Source organism: Mus caroli, unplaced genomic scaffold (genome assembly GCF_978045245.1).
Source record: "Mus caroli unplaced genomic scaffold, Mus_caroli_1 scaffold_9, whole genome shotgun sequence".
NCBI lineage: Eukaryota > Metazoa > Chordata > Mammalia > Rodentia > Muridae > Mus > Mus caroli.
In genome coordinates, this window is record NW_028227264.1 from 68,104,492 (window position 1) to 68,125,379 (window position 20,888).

At 42.9% G+C, this 20,888-nt stretch overlaps 1 protein-coding gene across 16 annotated transcripts in view; it reads left to right on the forward strand.

Annotated features, from left to right (window-relative positions):
* Nucleotides 1-20,888, forward strand: part of Ank3 (ankyrin 3) — a 632,326-nt gene that overhangs the window by 445,178 nt on the left and 166,260 nt on the right. For all 16 annotated transcript variants that reach the window (XM_085842859.1, XM_085842860.1, XM_029482226.2 and 13 more), the window contains one exon: nucleotides 10,794-10,892. In XM_085842859.1, coding sequence (XP_085698985.1) covers nucleotides 10,794-10,892 — 99 coding nt within the window. The remainder of the gene's footprint in view (nucleotides 1-10,793; nucleotides 10,893-20,888) is intronic.

Here is a 20,888-nt window from a genome sequence, read left to right on the forward strand (position 1 = left end):
AACAAAATAATAATCGTCATTGTAAAATCTCCTAGGAAATGATCCAGTACGCTTGCACAAAGCCCAGGAGACAATCACCGTATTCCGGTGATTGCTGCTCCCCCTCATGAGAAGTGGGAGGCAAAATGGGCCCTACGAAGTTAGGGTCTTAACCACAGTTTTGTAGTTTGATGTCTTTAAGGGGTGAAGCTGCTGATGCAAAGGTCCGTGTGAAAGTCCAGGTGGAAGGTGATTGAGGAAAGGGCCAGGAAGCCCCGTGTAAGAGCAATGAGAGACCTTCCCAATATGGAAACAGTCATGATCTGTGTTTTGTTAGGCATTTGGCCAGATAACGGACCCAGAAGTTTGAAATAATTAAGCTTGCTTATCCTGTAAATTTGTTTTCTCAATATTCTAAATAGTTATCCATGTCCTGTTAGTATCCTCTGTAAATATTTATACAGCCAATTCTCTTCGTTGTATATAAAGCATATATGTGTGTATGAGTTTGACTTTGTGTGTGTGTGCGCGTGTATGCGTGTATAGCCATCATATGTAAAAATGATTGAGAAGTAAATGACAGGGAAAGGAAGCTGTTGGGTAGGCTTATTAATGCTTTACTTTTCAGGTAGAGTAGTAATTATATTCAATAACATTATATAGAAAAGTTAAATAAGGTACTGTTTGTATGGGTGATGAAATTGTGGCTTTTAAGGAAGCCCAAAGGGTTTGGTAAAATGGGAAGGATGATACCTGGGAATTGGGAGCTATAGATCTTGGCCAGATCCAAGTTCTGTAAATGGCTTAACCACCCTGAGTTTTTTTTTTTTCTCTCCTTGCCATTAGACCGAATAAATTCTGATGTCCTTATCTGTTAAACCACATTGTCAAATGCTAATGTATTCTGTAACATTTTGAATGTATCGAGAAAAAAAAATCCTTTGGTAAAAGAGAAAAAAAACACATTCCATTAATATGCTAATTCATTCTAAAGCAAAATTTGCTTTAGTTTGTTCAAAACTCCTATCAGGCCAGCTTTGCCAGCCACTACTGTGAACCGGCACTTGGGAGACAGGTAGGAAGGTGAAGAGTTCAAGGTCACCTTCAGTTACGTGGTAAAAATGCTATCTCAAAGACAAATCACATCAGATTAAAGACTCTAGCTAGCTTGAAGTTATTTTTTTCTGTGTCTTAATCTAAATTTCTCATCACAAATAACACAGACCTTCTGCCGCAGTGAAGGGCAGGGGATTTCAAAGCTCAGATGCAAGGGTTGTTGCTGAGCAGGTAAAGCTGACACATGCCTGTCACAGTCGTGCACACAGACCACCGGTGTGAGCTGAGACCCAGACAGTGTTGGCGCGATGCAGGTCTGGTTGTACTGAAAAGTACCCACTTTCCCACTGTGCCCTGTGCCAATGTCCAGGGCTGTTATTTTTAGAAAAGATGAGGGTACATAAGATGTCTACAACCCTCCCATGAATGACAAATGAGTTGTTGGCCTGACGTGTGTGTGTATGTGTGTGTGTGTGTGTGTGTGTGTGTGTGTGTAGCCCTTTTAAAAGGCGTGTATGTGCAAATACAAATGTTGAGGGACTTCTTCTGCTCTTCTATGTCTTATATATTATGTAGTCATGTCACTTACTTCCAAGGGAATGTGTCTCTCGGTGTCCTTTCTAACGTCCCCTCACCTTACATAGGACACGACAGTCCTGTGACAGGAGAGCTCTAAGGCCTCCCTGGGACTCCCTGAGTTTGTGGTGTACATTCTCCTGTACACCATGAAACCCACAGTCATTCTAGTTGTTTCTACTTCATGTGGTGACCAATTTCTTATATTTCTCTTCATTCTTGTCGTCTCCAGAGGCCTCTCCGTTCTTCATGTAGGTCTCATTTTCTGCACAGTAGCCACACTCTTACCGTCTTGGGAATATCCGTATCTGTTCCCCTCTTTGAGGTCTGTTAGTAGTAAGTGGTCTCTTTTGCTTTCTGGAGACTCACAGTTTATTTCCATCTCCAAAAATCCGACTGTGTTCTGCATATGATTTGTTGACAGGGTGTTCAGCTGGTGACCTGTCTGCCCCTAGAGCTTGTGTGGTGTTGTTTCTTATATTGCTTTGGGTCCATTCTTCACCCATTCCTTGCATCTGACTCTTATCTTCTGATGCCATTCCTGGTATTTCTTTCTCTTTATATCTTACTGTGAAAATTTTATTAACTGGCATATCTTTTAACATTCCTGATTCTTTGCCTTGCTCTAAAGATGTCTACTTATGAGACTAATCAAAAGAATTTTTCATTTCTGAGATTATATATTTTTTATTTATTCTATATATTATATAGCATATACTACATACTATATATATTCTATATAATATATTGCCCAGTTATAGTATATATGGTATATATTATATTATATATTTTATAAATAGTATCTATTTTCCACATCATATTAGTATATAGTACATATATTTAATATATAAAACATATCATAATATATGTAGTATATATAATATGGTATATAAAATATATACTATATATAAAATATAATATAATATATAGAGCATATATAATATAATAATATAATATAGAATATAGATAATATACATATAATAAATATACTACACATAGTATCATATGACATACTGTATATACTACCAAGTATTTCATTAGACTCTCTTGAGAACTCCATCTCTTGGCTGAAATTCCACCAGACTCTTTTAATTATTTCTTAAAGCTCTACACAAAGTATATCTGTTTTCATTTGCTCCCCTCCACCCCCTCCCATGTATCCTCTCCTCTCTTCTCAGTCCTCACTTCTTCTTTATTTTTCATGTGCCACAACCATTTCAATTTTTTGCATCCATTAAGGTCTCCTGCACCCCTTGAGGATCCCCTACCTGTGTTGTGATCTCCATGTACATCCGCATACACGCACACACTTTTAAACTTTGGCTCTGAGCACAGGAAAACATGAGGTATTTGTCTCCCTGCGTCTGTCTGTCTTTTGGTTAACACGCTCTGAGCACAGGAAAACATGAGGTATTTGTCTCCCTGAGTCTGTCTGTCTTTTGGTTAGCAGGTCGAACTCATTGTCGTGAAATTGGAATGATTGTATTTTTCTTTACTGCTGTATAAAATTCCATTGAGGGGTTGAGGATGTGGCCTACTGAGCAGAAGTGCCACGTTCAGTTCCTCAGGCCCCACACAAAAGCCAAACGCAGAAACTTATGAATCTCTCATCCAAGTGTAGCCCCACTACAGGGAGGTGGGAGAGAGAAACAGGAGAGGCCTCAGAAGTTCACAGGTAGCCTGTGAGCTCACGCAGTGGGGGTTGTGGGGAGAACAAGGCAGAAAGGATAGGAACAACACATGGGCATGCACGCACACACACATATGTGCGTACACTCTAGAATCCACAAAGATGAACAAGCACATACAACACAGACAGGAAAATGCCATTGCATACAGGCACTTCATTTTCTGTAGCTATGCATCTGTTGATGAGCGCCTAGCAGACTCTACAATGAGGATTTTGTGAGTGCAACTACCTGCAGGACACACAAGTGTCTTGTACTGTGTTGACTTCAGTCCTCTGTTCTGAATCCCGACAGGGCACCGGGACCATTTGGTAGTTCTAGTTTCCGATTTTTGAGAAACCTCCAAACCAATTTCCGTAATTGGTAGGCAAGCTTACACTTGCTCCAGCTAGTATATAAGGGTTCCTCTTTCCTCACATCGCGCCAGCATGCCCTGCCATTCATTTAACAAAGATGGCCATTCTGAACGGGATGAGATAGAGTCTTAAAGCCGTTTGAGTTTTCCCTGCTAAGAATGTTGAACACTGAGCTGGAGAGATGACACAGAGGTTAAGAGTGTATGTGAGAGCCAGCATCTGGTCATCAGGGATGGACTCAGCTGAGATTTCACGTTACCTAGTCTTCAGATTCAGATGGAGACTTTGCCTAGACTCAAAACCACCCCACTTGCAGTCAGTCCTCTCACCTATCTCTGCCTCCCTCCCAATCTCTCTCTCTCTCTCTCTCTCTCTCTCTCTCTCTCTCTCTCTCTCTCTCTCTCTCTCTCTCTCTCTCCTCCAGCAGTCCAGCACAATTCTCTTATGCTGTTGGCTGCTGCTGCTTGTCACTCTGAGCTGGGCTCTGCCTGGATCAGGGGCAGGGGTCCTCCGTGCTAGCTCAGGCTTTAGTAAGGAGTATATCTGGCCTCGAGGCTTATACATTTGGGGGCCTTTACACCACGGCATCCAAACCCTCCCTTCTATCTGCAGTTGTGGAATTGAAGGCTCTTCATGCCAGCCTGAATCCCAGCAAGCTCGTACCAACCGACACAATCCCAGTAGGAAACACGGGCTCTGAGAAACAAAGCTCTCAGTCTCTTGACATCATCCGCCTTTTTCAATGTGCTGCTGTCAGCTTCACAATAGAAACACAGTTCTGGCCCTGTTCGAGGGGAAGGCAGGAGACCTTCTCCTTAACTAAAGAATCAATATGCAAATACCCATCAATTCCTCCACAGGACCGCTTTCTGTCTTGATTTGCTCCCAGTTCTCAGGACTAGCTCTTATGGGAGGTAAGAATGACAAGGGACCCGATGCCTGTCAGTTTGAAGGTCACTTGACACTTGAGATGCAGAGTCTTTAGACAGAGGTATTCTGATCCCAGAATACCAGTGTAAGAGGGTCTGCAGGTCCAGAGTTGTGATCCCAACCCTACCACCAGCGAACGTTCTTAATTGGCAAATTACAGAACAGCTCTATGTCTCATGTTAGCAGATGGAGTTATTTTTGAACCATCCATTGGATTGTTGCAAGGATAAAAACCAAGCCTTAGATCTGCAAGCTGTATTTGTATGTGCACGCATGCACATGTGCTCATTCATTGCATGTCCATATATGTGTACATGCAATGTATATGCATACTGTGCATATCAAGGCCAGAGGTCAACCTCAAGTGCCATCCCACAGAAACTGTTCACCTTATTTGTTTGCGGCAGTCTCCCACTGAGACCTAGGAATAGCAAATTAGGCTAGTGTGATGGTTTATACATGCTTGGCCCAGGGAGTTACACTATTAGGAGGTGTGGTCTTGTTGGAGTGGGTGTTGCCTTAGTTGGAGTAGGTGTGTTATTGTGGGAGGGGGCTTAAAACCCTCATCCTAGCTGCCCAGAAGTCAGTCTTCCACTAGCAGCCTTCAGATGAAGATGTAGAACTCTCAGCTCTGCCTGCACCATGCCTGCCTGGATGCTGTCATGTGTCCCCTCATGATGATAATGGACTGAACCTCTGAGCCTGTAAGCCAGCTCCAATTAAATGCTGTCATTATAAAACTTGCCTTGGTCATGGTGTCTGTGCACAGCGGTAAAACCCTAAGACAACTAGCCCATCTGGCCAGCAAGTCCAGAGGTCTGTCTGCCTCTGCCTCCCAGTGCCGGGATTATACATATGTGGCAGTGCCCCCAGTTTACATAGCAAGCACTTTACCACCTGAGCTGTCTCCTCAGTTCCTTTTATAATACTTTCTAAGGGCTTTAGAAATATAGAGGCTTCCTCTAAAGGAAGTCCAAGGCGTTAGGCTTCAAGCCCCCATTGGCTATGTAACTCAGCTTTGTGGGAGAGAACAGACTACAGATGAAAGCAGAGGAAGAAGATACTGGAGGTCTTCACCCTGCCAATCAATCGGCCTGTGTGACAAGGGTTAATAAAGGCTTCAACCCTGGGAAATCCCTCTCCTTAAGGAACAATAATAGCACAGGGAAGCAGTCGCCTTAGTCCTGGGCTCACTGAGCTCAGTTCAACTGCTTCCTGGGTTGCTCCCTAGCTCAGTGCTCCCCCTACTGGCTAAGTACTAGATTTGCTCACATAGTGCTGCTGGTTGGACTCAGAGCAGACAGATCAAAGGAACCTCAAGTCAACCCAGGGCATGCTAGTCTCCCACTGTCGTCAATCCCAGCAAAGCCCACCCTGAGCTTGTCACCCAGGGTTCCCAACCCGGTCCGCCCAGCTGAAGTCTTCAGCCAGAAGCTGGCCGATCTAAACTGTCCACAGAATAGTTATTCTTGCTTGTGGATCATGCACGTGAGGCAGAGGTGAGCAGGTACCTCCCGGGTGGTGTGGCCTGCAAAGTACAAGATTCTGCCATCTGGCTCTGTGCACCGAATGTTCATTTGGGGACTGGGAATGTAGATCAGTAATAGATTGCTTGCCTGGCATACACAATGTCCTGGGACTGATATCACACACACACACACATACACACAGGCATCATTTTTACCCACTTATTTTCCTTTTTTGAAAATAGATTCTTTTTTATAAAATGTATTCTAATTATAGTTTTCCTTCCCCCAGCTCCCCACCTCCCTTACTACCTGGATCCACTTTTTTTTTTTTTTTTTTTTTTTTTTTTGGTTTTTCGAGACAGGGTTTCTCTGTATAGCCCTGGCTGTCCTGGAACTCACTTTGTAGACCAGGCTGGCATTCTTTCTGTCTCTCCTTAAAAAAACAAACAGGTATCTGAAGAAGAAGAATAAAATAAGATAAACCAAAAAACAAGCAAGTCAGATTAGGACAAAGCAAACAAACAGAAAATTTTGTTTAAAAGCCATAGAAATATCAGGAGGAATACATACAGATGCAGAGACATACATGTGCACACACAGGAATCAGGAGCACATATAGATGCAGACACACACACAAGTGCACACACAGGAATCAGGAGCACATATACATGCAGACACACACACATGTGCACACACAGGAACCAGGAACACATATAGACACACACTCACATGCACACAGGAATCTCACAAAACATAAAACTGGAAGCCTTAATATATACACCAAGGACCTGTGAGGCTTAAAATACTATAAAGTAAAATAACCACCGTGCCCTGACACGACATTATGAGACAACGAACCTCCACAGTTCCCCCTGAGTTCGTCTGTGTTGGCTGTCTACTACCAGGCGCGCAGCCTACCCTTAAGAGTGGTTTGTTTCCCCAGTGAGACTCCCTTGAAGAAGACAAATTTTACCTTTGCCAGTGGTTATCGATTGAAATAGCTCTGGGTTAGGGATGGAGGTGTGTGTCCTTCTCTCACATGAGGCCCTGTGTATGTTGCCTCAGTCTCTGTGAGTTTCATACATGAGTGGCTCCTGCCTTGTTTAAAAGGCCTTTGTTCCTTGATGACCTCCATCCCTCAGACTCTTAAACTTTTTCCACCTCTTATCTACAGAGTTCCCGGAGCCCTAAGGGGAGGATTTGACTTATACACTTCTTGAAACACAGTACCCAGGTGTCAGCAAGCTCTACCAGTATCACTACATTAAATTGGTTTTCCCCAAGGAGGTTTTTCTCTTTGTTTATTCAAGAAATGAATCACTGTTTTTATACTTTGCTATCTAAGAGTAATAGAAATAATCTATTACTCTTTAATTATTAACTATTATGAGAGTAAACCTTAATTTATATTTTGGCTTCCAAGAATGATGAGATAAAGAGATTTTACAATCCTCCCATCTGTAAGAGAATGGATGGATATGGGGGTTTGTTTGTTTGTTTGTTTTGTTTTTTTAAGTTCAAAAGACTGGAGAGATGGCTCGGTGGTTAACAGTGCTTGCTGATCTATGAAAGGATCAAGTTTAGCTCTTGGTACCCACACTGAGAGGTTCACAACCACTGTAACTCCAGCTCCAGGGATCCAATTCATCCTTCTGATCTCCAAGGGCATCTGTTTACACATGTGGCATAAGCACACATACATGTACACATAAAGATAGATAACATATATAGACAGATGATAGACACAGAGATGATACATAGATAGATATATAGATACATAGAAACATAGATACATAGTTGATAGATAGATGATTGATTGATTGATTGATTGATAGATAGATAGATAGACACATAGATACATAGATATATAGATAGATACATAGGTGATACAGAGATATATAGATAGAAGATAGATACATACATATATAGATGACAAATAGATAGATAGATGATACATAGATACAGAGTTAATGCATAGATAGATGATTGATAGATAGATACATAGATATATAGATAGATACATAGGTGATACATAGATATATAGATAGATCATACATACATACATATATAGATAATACATAGATAGATGATAGATACATAGATGGATACATTGGTGATACATAGATAAATATATAGATAGATGATAGAAAGATAGATAGATAGATAGATAGAGAGATAGATGCATAGATACATAGATGATACATAGATAGATAGATGACATAGATAGCAGATGATAGAGAGATAGGTAGGAGACCAATAATAAAATAATTTTCAGTTCAAGCGTAACAATTAACAATATCAGGTCAAAGTTCATGTCAAACAGCACTCCATGAAAATGCAGTCAGCCAGATAAATGTGGTGGACATTTTTAGAGAGTAAACTATTGGATTTCTTCAGTGAAGGAATAAGCATAGAGGAAATGGAAGAGAGAGTGGTGAGCTTTGCAGAGTGAAAGGCTTGTGAAGGGTCTGGGAGCAAATGAAGCATCAAGATGAACCCAGACACTCAGAAAGGGCCATAGCGTGTGAGCACAGTGAAGGCTTAGACACTGGGTGTTATTTCTACTGCTTTATTTCTGATAACAGCATTGCCAGCATATCTCTCTCTCTCTCTCTCTCTCTCTCTCTCTCTCTCTCTCTCTCTCTCTCTCTCTCTCTCTCTCTCTCTCTCTCTCTCTCTCTCTCCCCACATATATATCCTCTCCCCTGTCTTTCTCCCGAGCCTGCCCAGGAAAGGACTCTTTCTCCATTAAAGTTGATTTAATTGAGCTACTTATTAGATTCTCTTTCTCTTCTTGGGTCTTGCAGCAAGAGAATACAGTGTGGTAGACGCCAAAGGTTGATTGGTGTACAGGAGAGGCTGTGACTTGAACTCAGGGCCCTGACTGTGCAAAACAGGCTCTGTCTGTGCCCAGCTGATATTTAGTGAACCTGGATAAGGAGGATCTGAAATTTACTATAGGTTTTCCCTCAAACTTTATGTTTAGAACTTTTTTATTATAGGATGTTCTAATTTTTTTAACTATATGTTTAAAGTTAGTCATTTAAATAACCCTCCAGCCATGTTAGTTCATGCAAGAAACCCTAAATGAACACAGGGATCACCAAAAAAGGCCTGGAAGAAGGGGGCCTTGTTAGAATGAAGGTTTCACTGGAAGTAGGATGGAGAAATGATGGATGTGACCAAAATGTGTGTGTGTTCATGTGTGTGTGCATGTATGTGTAAATGTGTGTGCGTGTATGTGTACGTGCTGTATGTGTGTATGTGAATGCATGTATAAGTCCGCACATGTGCGTGTATGTGTATGTGTGTTCATGTTCATGTACATGTACGTGTGTGTGCAAGTGTGTGCATGTGTGTACATGTGTGTATGTGTGTGTGAATGTGTGTTCATGTGTATGTGTGTGTATGCATGTGCATATATGTGCGTGTGCATGTTTGTGTGTGCTTGAAATTGTCAAAAAATCGATTTTTTTAAGAGAAAATAAAAGATGTGGAGAAATTAAATCCCAGTTGTGTCCGCCATTTCTGTTTGTAAGGCCCACAGAGCATGTTGTAAACCCTGTGGAAACTGACTGAGGTACTAAGAGTTCAGGGACTGGAGTCACCCTTGCCTCACACAGTGCAAGGCCCGGAGTCCACATCCCCACCTAAGCCAAGTGGGGTCCAGTTCCTCGTGAGCAGGAAGTGTTCAGGACCCGGTAGTCATCAAATGGGCTCTGAAACTGCATGTATGATTGCTGTGAGCCTGGTTAACATGTGATCTCACTGAATCATTGTGAACAATGAGACATCAAGTCATACCGCAGCACCCAGGAATGAGAATCCAACAGCGGGGATTGTTTTCAGTATCTACTTAGGCTTCCCTGATGGTTTAGAGGCAACAGTCAATGCAGGGGCAATGGGATTGCTAATGATGCTTTTAGACATGTGTAGGCACCAGCACCAAAGGCCAAGGCAAGGGTCCGGGTCCGGGAATCTCCCACCTCAATGAATACAGTCTCTCATTTACAACCCAAGATTCCTGCTGAGCCTGGGAAAGCCCTGAGTCCCAGGACACTCCTCCAGCTAAGTCTTTAGCAAGCTCTTCATTAACCATGAAGTACTCAGCACTGCAAACAAGCAAACAAAAACCACATTAACTGAAGAATGTAAGATTTGGAGCGCAGATAGATGATGATTCAGCAGTTAAGAGTACTGACTGCTCTTCCAGAGGTCCTGAGTTCAATTCCCAGCAACCATCTGTAATGGGATCTGATGCTCACTTCTGGCAATGCAGGTAGACCTATATGCATAAAATATAATAAATCTTAAAAAGAATGTAAGATTTGGGCCATCAGGCCTATGCTGTCTGTCTTTAATCCCAGCACCTAGAAAGCTAAAGCAGGCAGATCTTTGTGAGCTTGAGACTAGTCAATGCCACATAGTGATCCCTGTCTCAATAAAAACAAATGAACTATAATAGGACAAAACAATAAATAAATAAGATTTGGGTAGTCAGACACCACCAGCAATAAAATGAAGTTGGACCTCATCAAATAGACTGCCTCTCTTCGAATTCTTGAGTCTTGCTTTGTGGAGAGGATGCTGTTAGAGACATGTTGGGATGTGTAATATCTATACCTTGAAAGGGGGAAAGGGGAGTGGAGCAAGGCCAGTGTCGGAGCAGCTTGGGAAACTGTGTCCTCCCTACGCTGTTATGTGTCAAGCCTGTGACGTCTCCTCTGCTTCCCCTGCAGAATGACATCACTCCTTTACACGTTGCGTCGAAGCGAGGAAATGCAAATATGGTGAAGCTATTGCTGGACCGGGGTGCGAAGATCGATGCCAAGACCAGGGTAAGTGCCCTGCCCAGCCCAGGCCTGTGTGGCTCTCCCAGAGGTAGAAACCTTCACCTGATGCCCATCCTGTGTGGAAATGCTACTTTATTTCTCTCTGATTTGTTGCTGTCTCTTGGGAAATAATTCCCACTTCATATACTGTTGGTATGTCTCTAACTGGCTGTTTATGGAGTATAGCATACCCTGCATGTGCCTCTTACCTTAGCCCTTGACTTAGGTAGGCAAGTCAACCATTAGGATTTTGTCATCTCAAATTAGAAGAACAAAATACCCTGCCAGCGACCAAGGTGCTTGTCAACTGTGTCAGCCTGAAATCCCAGTCAGGATGAGTACATCACCAAGCCCCAGGTCATATTAAAATCGCATCCAAGAAACAGCAGTTTCCTGACTTAGCAGAATGGGACACGCATATAAACACACAGAGACTGTGGCAGCATACACAAGGATTATACAGGTTCAGTCCGGACAGGGTTCCAGTGCTGAGAGGGGAAAGTGGGCAGAAGCTCCCAGCCCTCATCCAAAAAAAAAAAAAAAAAAAAAAAAAAATCATCTCCAGTTGACATCTACTTGCAAAGGAAATAGCAGGTTTTTTCCAGTGGAGTCTTGCTGAGCATACCCCAGCAGTTGGTGGCCAACACAAAATGAACTCAATGGGATCTCAAAGACTTTTTTTTTAATCTCATGACTTTCTCTGGGCACTTTTAATCTTCCTGGTCTTTTGCTTGCATATTCTGGTTTCCAAGTTTGTGTTTTAATCAATGTCTTAGTCAGGGTTTCTATTCCTGCACAAACATCATGACCAAGAAGCAAGTTGGGGAGGAAAGGGTTTATTCAGCTTACACTTCCATACTGCTGTTCATCACCAAAGGAAGTCAGGACTGGAACTCAAGCAGGCCAGGAAGCAGGAGCTGATGCAGAGACCATGGAGGGATGTTCCTTAGTGGCTTGCTTCCCCTGGCTTGCTCAGCTTACTCTCTTATACAACCTACCAGCCCAGGGATGGCACCACCCACAATGGGCCCTCCCCCTTGATCACTAATTGAGAAAATGCCTTACATCTGGATCTCACGGAGGCATTTCCTCAATGGAGCTCCTTTCTCTGTGATAACTCCAGCTGTGTCAAGTTGACACACAAAACCAGCCAGTTCAATGGGGTTTGTGTTTGCCTATTTCTTGTGCTTTCTCTCTTCCTTCCTTCTCTTTCTCTCTTCCTTCCTTCTCTTCCTTCCTTCTCTTTCTTTCTTTCTTTCTTTCTTTCTTTCTTTCTTTCTTTCTTTCTTTCTTTCTTCCTTCCTTCCTTCCTTCCTTCCTTCCTTCTTTTCTCTCTCTCTCTCTCTCTCTCTCTCTCTCTCTCTCTTTCTTTCTTTCTTTCTTTATTATTTTGGTTTGCTTGTTTGTTTGTTTGCCTGGTTTTTTTTAAACAATGGAAAAAAACTCATGGAGCCGGGTAGGTGGGGAGCATCTGGGAAGAGTTGGGGGAGGGAAAACCATGATCAAAATACATTGTATGAAAGAAAAAAAAAAAGGAATCTGATGTTGACCACATAAAGTAAAAGTCTTAGTTAAGAGAAACATAACATACAGGGGCTAGTAAAATGACTCAGTGGTTAAGAGCACTAACTGCTCTTCCAGAGGTCCTGAGTTCAATTCCTAGCAACCACATGGTGGCTCACAACCATATACAACTGGATTCGATGCCCTCTTCTGTTGTGTCTGAAGACAGCTACAGTGTACTCATATACCTAAGTAAATAAACCTTCCAAAAAGAAAAGAAAAGAAAAAGAAAGACATACAAAGACTCTCCTTTTTCTAGTTTTATGTGTTTTTAGAAGATCTGAACCAGAGGCAGTGTGATCAAAACACAGTGTTGTGTTTTTACTGAAGCCTCATAGATGGGATTCCTGCCTTATAACCAGGCCCTACTTCCGGGAGCCCTTATCTCCATGTTCCTAAAACTAGCCTGGCAGAACAACTGTATTCCGGTCATGCTTTGATTTACTGTCTTATTTACTATGATGACATGTATTCATTCAGCCAATAAGTGACCATTAGATGTCTACTTTGCTCAGAGATAATACTTGTCCTAAAACCATGAGACCATGGGCTGGCTTACTTTCTGTACTCGGTCCCTGATCCAGCCCAGCCTGGGTGTTTAGTGGACTGAACCTGGAAAGCGCAGCCATACTCTATGAGAATCAATCTTACTAGAGAGAGAAATGAGGAATGGTAAACGTTTTCCCATGAAGGACTGTCTCTCTACAGAGCAATTGAGTTGGGTCTTATTGAATTGGCTTTTCTACATCTCAATAGAAATTGTCAGTATGCCAAGAAAGCTAGACCTGTCCTTAACTCTGCTATGCATGAGCTCTGGAAAGAAGTTGTTGAGGACAGTGCTTGGGCACTCTTGCAGCCTAGTCACCAGGAGGTGCAGGGTCATTTGTGAACACTAGGAGTCTCTGTCATGAAGGACTGACAGGTGGAGGAGCCAAGCAGAAGAGCAGCCTGGGGTACAGGCCAGCCTCTGGGACGTTAGTTGATTGCAGATGACGTTGCTTCTCTCTGCGCTGGTAGTCTTTACTTGCAAAAGGGACAGATTAGTTCTCATAGAACAGTGGTTCTCAATCTGTGGGTCGCAACCCCCTTGGGTCCCCTTTCTGCATAGCAGATATTTGCAATACAATTCATAAGAGTAGCAAAATTACTATTATGGAATAGCAATGAAATAACTTTATGGTTGGGGGTCACCACAACAGGAGGAACTATATTAGAGGGTTGCAGCATTAGAAAGGCTGAGAGTCACTGCCACAGGAATTTCTGTGACCAAATGCCTGAAGGAAAAAAACAAAAACAAAAAAACAAACCTCAGCTACAGGGAGGAGAGTTCATTTAAGTCATAGGGGGATACAACCCATCATGGCAGAGAAAGCATGCCAGCAGGCAGCTACGTTGTAGAAGGAGGTGTATGCAACCAGGACTCCACACCTCCTCAGATCTTAAAGGCACAGGAAGCTGAGTGTGGACAGGAAGTGGTGCAGGACCCTAAAGCTTCAAGGCCTCTCCCAGTGACCCAGTTCCTTAAGGAAAGGCTGCTAAAGATTCCACAACCTTCCCAGACAGCAGTACTTTCTGACAACCGATTATTTTAACACGTGAACATATTCAAACCGCAACAGGGTTTGCATATGGTCACATGACAGGGAGACAAACATTCAAGTCCAGATGAACATCAGCAGCTAATTGAGATGTGGATAACATGTTAGGCAGCTTTATTTTTGTGCCCCTGGACTTCTGGCTTACTGTCAATAAATGGGGGGAGGGGTCCCCTCATATGGAGACATACACGCCTTCAGCCCTATCGGGAAACAATGTGGATATGAAGGAACCGCTACTAGATCAGTGGCTCTCAGCCTTCCTGGTGCTCTGATTCTTTAATACAGTGCCTCATGCTGTGCTGACCTTCAACCATAAGGTGATTTCACTGCAACTTCATAACGATAATTTTGCTACTGTTGTGAACTGTAATGTAAATACCAGATATGCAGGATAGTTGATATGTGACCGGCCCCCAAAGGGGCCTCAACCTACAATTTTGAGAACCACTGGCCTAGAGAAATCAGAGGAGGAAAACCTGTCTTGCTTTCTTACATTCGGCTATGGAGTGGGTCGAGGAGACATTTCTAATTCTGTGCAGATCAAATGTCTGCCTAAATAAATGGAAGAGAGTGAAGTATAGCCCTCAGACTTGGGAGCTACATGGCGTTCACTGCAGGAATGGTTCCCAGCCATGACCCTTTCCCACCCTCCTTTCCTTCCCAGTACAGACAGTAAACTCCTGCATTGTCTTATATATTTTTCAGTAAGAACCATGGGTATTATAACTTTAATAAGTAGGGCTGGGAACATGGGCTCAGTGGGTAGAGAGTGTATCATACAAGTGTGAGGGCCAGAGTTCAGATCCCCAGTACCCATATAAGTTCCAGATGGACACAGCAGCTCACCTGTAATCCCAGAACATGAAGAACATTAGAGCAGGATACCTCACTGTAATTAGTGGATTGGTGAGCTCTGGGTTCAACTGAGAAACCCTGCCTCAATATATAAAATGAAGAGTGATCAAAGAGTACACTCAGCGTCAACCTCTCCCTTCACAATACACATGTCCCTTACAGGAGGCCCACATACACACACACACACACACACACACACACACACACACACACACGCTTGCATGCACGCACGCACGCACACAGACATAACTCAATGGTAGAACTCTTGCCTAGCGTATAGAAGTCCAATCCCCAGCACCATGGGGATAAAAAAAGAAGAGACATACTAGAAGTTTCAGGATGCTTACATATAAATCTTCCTGGAGTTTAGGAGAACCTGATGTTCCAGAGTATCTGGGTCTCTGTTTATTCCATTGCAAGAAAACATTCCCCAAATCCCCAGGGCCATTGCGCTGAATTGATGAACTGACCCGCTCATTCTAGCTTTTGCTAACAGAGTGACATGGCCTGCAGGTGCTTGTGTGATGATGGTGGGAGTGGGTGGGGTGTGAGCACTCACCAGGGATGATGGTAGGAGTGGGTGGAGTGTGAGCACTCACCAGGGATGATGGTGGGAGTGGGTGGGGTGTGAGCACTCATTAGGGATGACAGTAAAAGTGGGTGGGCTGTGAGCACTCACCAGGGAAGCACTCTGGACCTGGTCTAGATGCTGCTCTTGCTTCAAGGTCTTTATGGAAGTTGCTATTTTCCAACAGGATCTTTATGGCTGAGTTTCTTTACAGCCAATGATGCTCTGCCGAGGACCACCTGCTGTTCTCTGCACTGAACTCTCCCTGTCTTCCAAGCTAGCATGAATGTTGGTTGGGTTCTTGTTGAGAGAAGACTCCTGTGGCAGATGGTCTCTTACCATTTTTATTTCTTTTGCGTCAGTCCCCAGCCCAGTCAGAGACTCGATATAGTCCTTATTCTAGAACAATTCTAAATGCCTCTCTTGACTAACTTCTCACCGTTTACTAATAAGGCTGCAGGCTTGCATTTCCTGGTAAGATGCCTTGCGGTCTCTGAGAGCAAGCAGTGCTGATTTCTGGGATGCTGACACCAAGCCTTTAAGCCTGACCTGTCCTTCTAGCTTTTCTACAAGGCACTCAGTGGCCCATCCTCACATACCCCAATACTCAACATTGCACACCGAGCCACACCTTGGCACAGAGATACACGTGTCCATCTCAGTAACCATAGCACTTCCCATATGCTTCATACTCCAAAAGTATTCACTCACTGGATATATGGAAATAAGATGGGCTCCCTAATGTTACATTAGTCAAAAGGCCTTAATGGGCTTGACTGAACACTGGTCCTTCTGTGGTGTAATTTGTCTCCCCAACCTCAGTGACATTCAAGTCTCATGTAAGAGCAAGAAGAAACTGATACACAGATAGATGCCAGGGTGGGGGGAGGTCTTCTTAATTCCTTCAATCTACTAGCCTGAGAATGTTTTCCAGAGAACATAGTCATAGCTTATATATTTACCCTACACACACACACACACACACACACACACACACACACACACTCCAGCCCTGGAATGAAACTGGTTATATTTCTCAGTTTAAAACTAACAAAAAGAAAACCAAACTTCTGCTTGCCTGTACAGTCTTGGGAGTGTAGTTATCCTCGTTAAAAACAAATTCTTGCCAAAAACAAAGTCATAGAAAGGTCTTTGTCTTAGGGTTTACTGCTGTGAATAGGCACCATGACCAAGGCAACTCTTTGTTGGTTTTTTGTTTTGTTTTGGTTTGGTTTTTTGTTTTGTTTTCTTGAGACAGGGTTTCTCTATATAGCCCTGGCTGTCCTGAAACTCACTTTGTAGACCAGGCTGGCCTCTAACTCAGAAATCTGCCTGCCTCTACCTCCCGAGTGCTGGGATTAAAGGTGTGTGCCACCACACCCAGCTGCCAAGGCAACTCTTGTAAGCACAACATTTAATTGGGGCTGGCTTATAGGTTCAGATATGCAGTCCATTATCATCAAGGCAGGTGCATGGGTAACGTTCAGGCAGGCATGGTGCAACAGGAGCTGGGAGTTCTACATCTTCATCTGAAGGCTGCTAGCAGAATACTCACTTCCAGGCAGCTCTGGTGAGGGTCTTATGCAGTGACACACATACTCCAACAGGGCCACACCTTCTAATAGTGCCACTCCCTGGGTCAAGCATATGCTAACCATCACAGCCCCTCTCAAGAGGAGATTTTAAAATACAGCTTCCTCTGAGTTCAAATTGTTGGCACAAACATTGGGCAACATGAAGGGTTCCAGGTTCATCCACGAACCAAGACTATTGAAAATACTTCTTCATGTTATACAAAATGGACTGATGGCTTTCTTTTTCTGTCACAACTATTGGGAACCTAGTCCAGTGTGGTTTTGCACACCTCTAATCTCAGCACTTGGGAAGGAAAGGCAGGAGGATCAAGAGTTCAAAGTCAGACTGGACTATATGAGACACACACACACCCCCAATCTCAAAAAAACAAGCAACAGCAACAAAACCCCAAATATTGATAGGAACTGGAGAGGCGACTCAATGGTGAGGAATGCATACTATCTTCCCAAGGACTCTGGTTCAGTTCCCAGCACCAGCATGGCAGCTCACAGCCACCTGTAACTCCAGTTCCAAGCGATCCAACACCTTCTCTAGTCCACATGGGCACTAGCCCATAAACATTATGAGTATACAGGCAAAACACTCATCCACATAAAATGAAAATAACTCTTAACGGGTAGTGAACCTTGAGAGCATTTGCTTACATTCGGAGAGGTAAAGCTGGAACACCCCAGGCTTCCTCTTTGAAGGAATGAATACGTTCTACGGCCTCAGAAAACGACAGAGGGCTCTTTCTCTTTGCCCTGACACTTTGATGGCATGCTGGAAAGACAGTTTACCTTGCTCAGGAGGAGTGCAATGGCATGCATAGGTACTGCATGCCTGGTTCTGTAGAAGAGTCTAACTAGCAAGCTCAAGACAGTCACTGCTTTCGATACTTGCCATTCCATCACAGGTGCAGGCACCCTCCTTAATCTCCTGTTTTCCCCCAGTGTGCTTTGGTAACACTGACGTCCAACTTCTCTGAAATAACTCAAATCAGCTAGACACCAAAGTAGCCCACAGAGATCCACTGTCAGCATCCTGATGGTGCCCCTTTCTTAAAACAAAGTTAATAAATAAATAACTCACTATTGGATTCCATTCTGAGCCCTGATGTGAATTTTTAAACATAATAACATTCTCTTGAGATGTATTTTTGCATACCAAGTGTCTAATTCCAGAAAATGTATAATCACATTTAACGTTCACACTTAACAAATCGGTTTGTTGGGAGATTTATAATACATGAAAAATGTGTCATATTTACAACCCACAAATCAAACCAAATAGAATGAATGGAATTATATTACAGAATTCTCATGTTATTCATAAAGTTAAGTATGATATTACTTCAACACATAACATTCGTAAGATTGACATTGATATATAACCAATGATAGTTGGGTTATGATCATGTAGGGTATATATTATAGTCTTCAGACAGTCACAACCATCAAAAGCTTTAGCTAAAAAATCAAATGAGGAGACTGGAGAGAGAGAGAGAGAATACAGGTAGCTGATAGGTAAATAATGAATGAATGGATGTATTGATGTGCATTCTTTTAGCTTAGCCTTCTAAACAACACTCAACCTGAAGCAAAACAAGAGACACAAAACCCACTAAACCAGGATAGAAATACCAAATAATATAAGGCTGTATTCACTCGAAAAACTGCAGTTTATGAGTAGAGAAAGACCCGAGGGTTTCACATTCTTCTCCTTCAACTTTTTTTTTTTTTATATTCTTTTAGGTTTGCCTATTCGTGCATGTAGGTACACGGGCTACAGTGTGTGTGTATGTGTATGTGTGTGTGTGTGTGTGTGTGTGTGTGTATGTGAGTGTGTGTGTGTGTGTGTGTGTGTGTGAGAGAGAGAGAGAGAGAGAGAGGTGTCAGGGGACATGCTGTCATCTCACCAGCTCCTATTTTCATTCTAATTGAATGAACAGCACCTGAACAGCGCAGCATCCAGGAAGAGAAGGAAGAGAGTCTACATCCATGTATAATGTCAGAAATGAAGTCTTGATTGGAAAAGAGTACTGGATGTGTGTATGGATTAGTATTTGTCGTAGTAGATGAAGCCCGGTGTTTCAGAGACAAGTCTACACGTGAACTCTCATTGCAACCCTTGGCTTCCTGTGCGACCTTGGATAGTTGCATCAACCTCCCCAGAGCAGTTTTCTGATCTATAAATAGAGCCCCTAAGACCTCTCCCATGGAAGAGTGGTCCAAATAAAATAAGACCCCAAGTATAAAGCTCATGTAACAGAGGACATTAGAAATGGCTCCATTTTCTCTTGGGTTAACTCTACAACTGCCTATGATTTAAAGCAAGGGCCGGTCAAGGTTTGAGTGGGTGGAAATGCCAACATAAAGAATGAGCTTAGCCGGGCGTGGTGGCGCACGCCTTTAATCCCAGCACTCGGGAGGCAGAGGCAGGCGGATTTCTGAGTTCGAGGCCAGCCTGGTCTACAAAGTGAGTGCCAGGACAGCCAGGGCTACACAGAGAAACCCTGTCTCGAAAAAACCAAAAAAAAAAAAAAAAAAAAAGAATGAGCTTTTCTGTTTTCTGTTAAACTCTAATCACTGTTCGTTGGTATGTCTTGACTGCCGTACCAACCCTTCTTCGGTGCATTATTGCTTGTTACTCTTCTGTTCTCCACTGTCTGAATATAAGCATCTACTTTACATTCAGAGCATCCCCAAGTTTCCCCGGCTTTACCTCCTTCTCCATCTCTAGAATGGGGAGTGGGGATGCTTAGGAAAAAAGAAAGAGGTGAGCGGAGTGGACACAAACCAAAATCAACACATTACTTCTGGAAATTCCTCTCCCAGCCATGAATGCATATCCCTCTAGTCTTGGCTTTGTGCAGTGTCCAGATGGTAAGGGTCTGTTCTAGATAACATTCTCTGGTGTGACACCCTACGGTCCCTAGCTTTCTGGTCCAAGTCCTGCTCTGTACTGTGCACAAAGGTCAGACTGAAGGAAGGTCTTTTGGGTCTCTGTGTACATAAGGCTTGGCTCTTTGCATAACAGGAGAGAGCATTCTTTCCAGCCAGCAGCACGCAGCTCCCCCCTCACTTAGAAGATTACTGTCACCAAAATGAAATAGGAGCCCATGGCCAGCCTGTATGGGCAATTCAAAAGTCTGCCCAAGGGAAACCCATTCATTACATTAGTGCTTTAAAAAAATCTAGGAGATTGGAAAGAAAATTGCCAACCCTTTGCAATTCCATTTCCTGCCATAATGTCACCATGGCAACTCAGCTTCCCACTGGATCCTGTCTAGTCTGTTATATATGTGTGGTATGGAAGTGGGCTCCCTCATCTCCCCCAAAGTTGCCTGTGCCAAGAATCTGTCAGATGGGAGTTAATGTTACATGAGGTTGGAGAACAGCATTTTTTTTTTTCTTTTTGGTCCAGGACTCCTTGTAATTGACACTTGACATACATACATTGCAAGTTTGCAGGGGTTGGTAAAAAAAGAAGAAGAAGAAAAAAAGAATTCTTGTAACAAACAAACAAACAAACAGGACCCAGCAACATTTGTGTAATTTGAAAGTGAGGAATATGCAAGTGTTTTGTTGGCAAGCACGTTATCCATAAAAGCTCTTTTATAAGCTTGCAGTATCCGGGTTTACAAGAAAGGAAAATCTTATTAGAGCAAATTCTGAGAGTTAACTGATTGAGTCATGCTTTCTAATCTAATTGACCAACAGCTTCCTCCAGTGAGAATTTCAGAGGGTTGGGGTTTGGGGTGGATTTTTTGTTTTTGTTTTGAGTTTTTTTGTTTTGTTTTGTTTTGTAGTTGTTTTTAAAGGATGAGATATTTCAATAGTG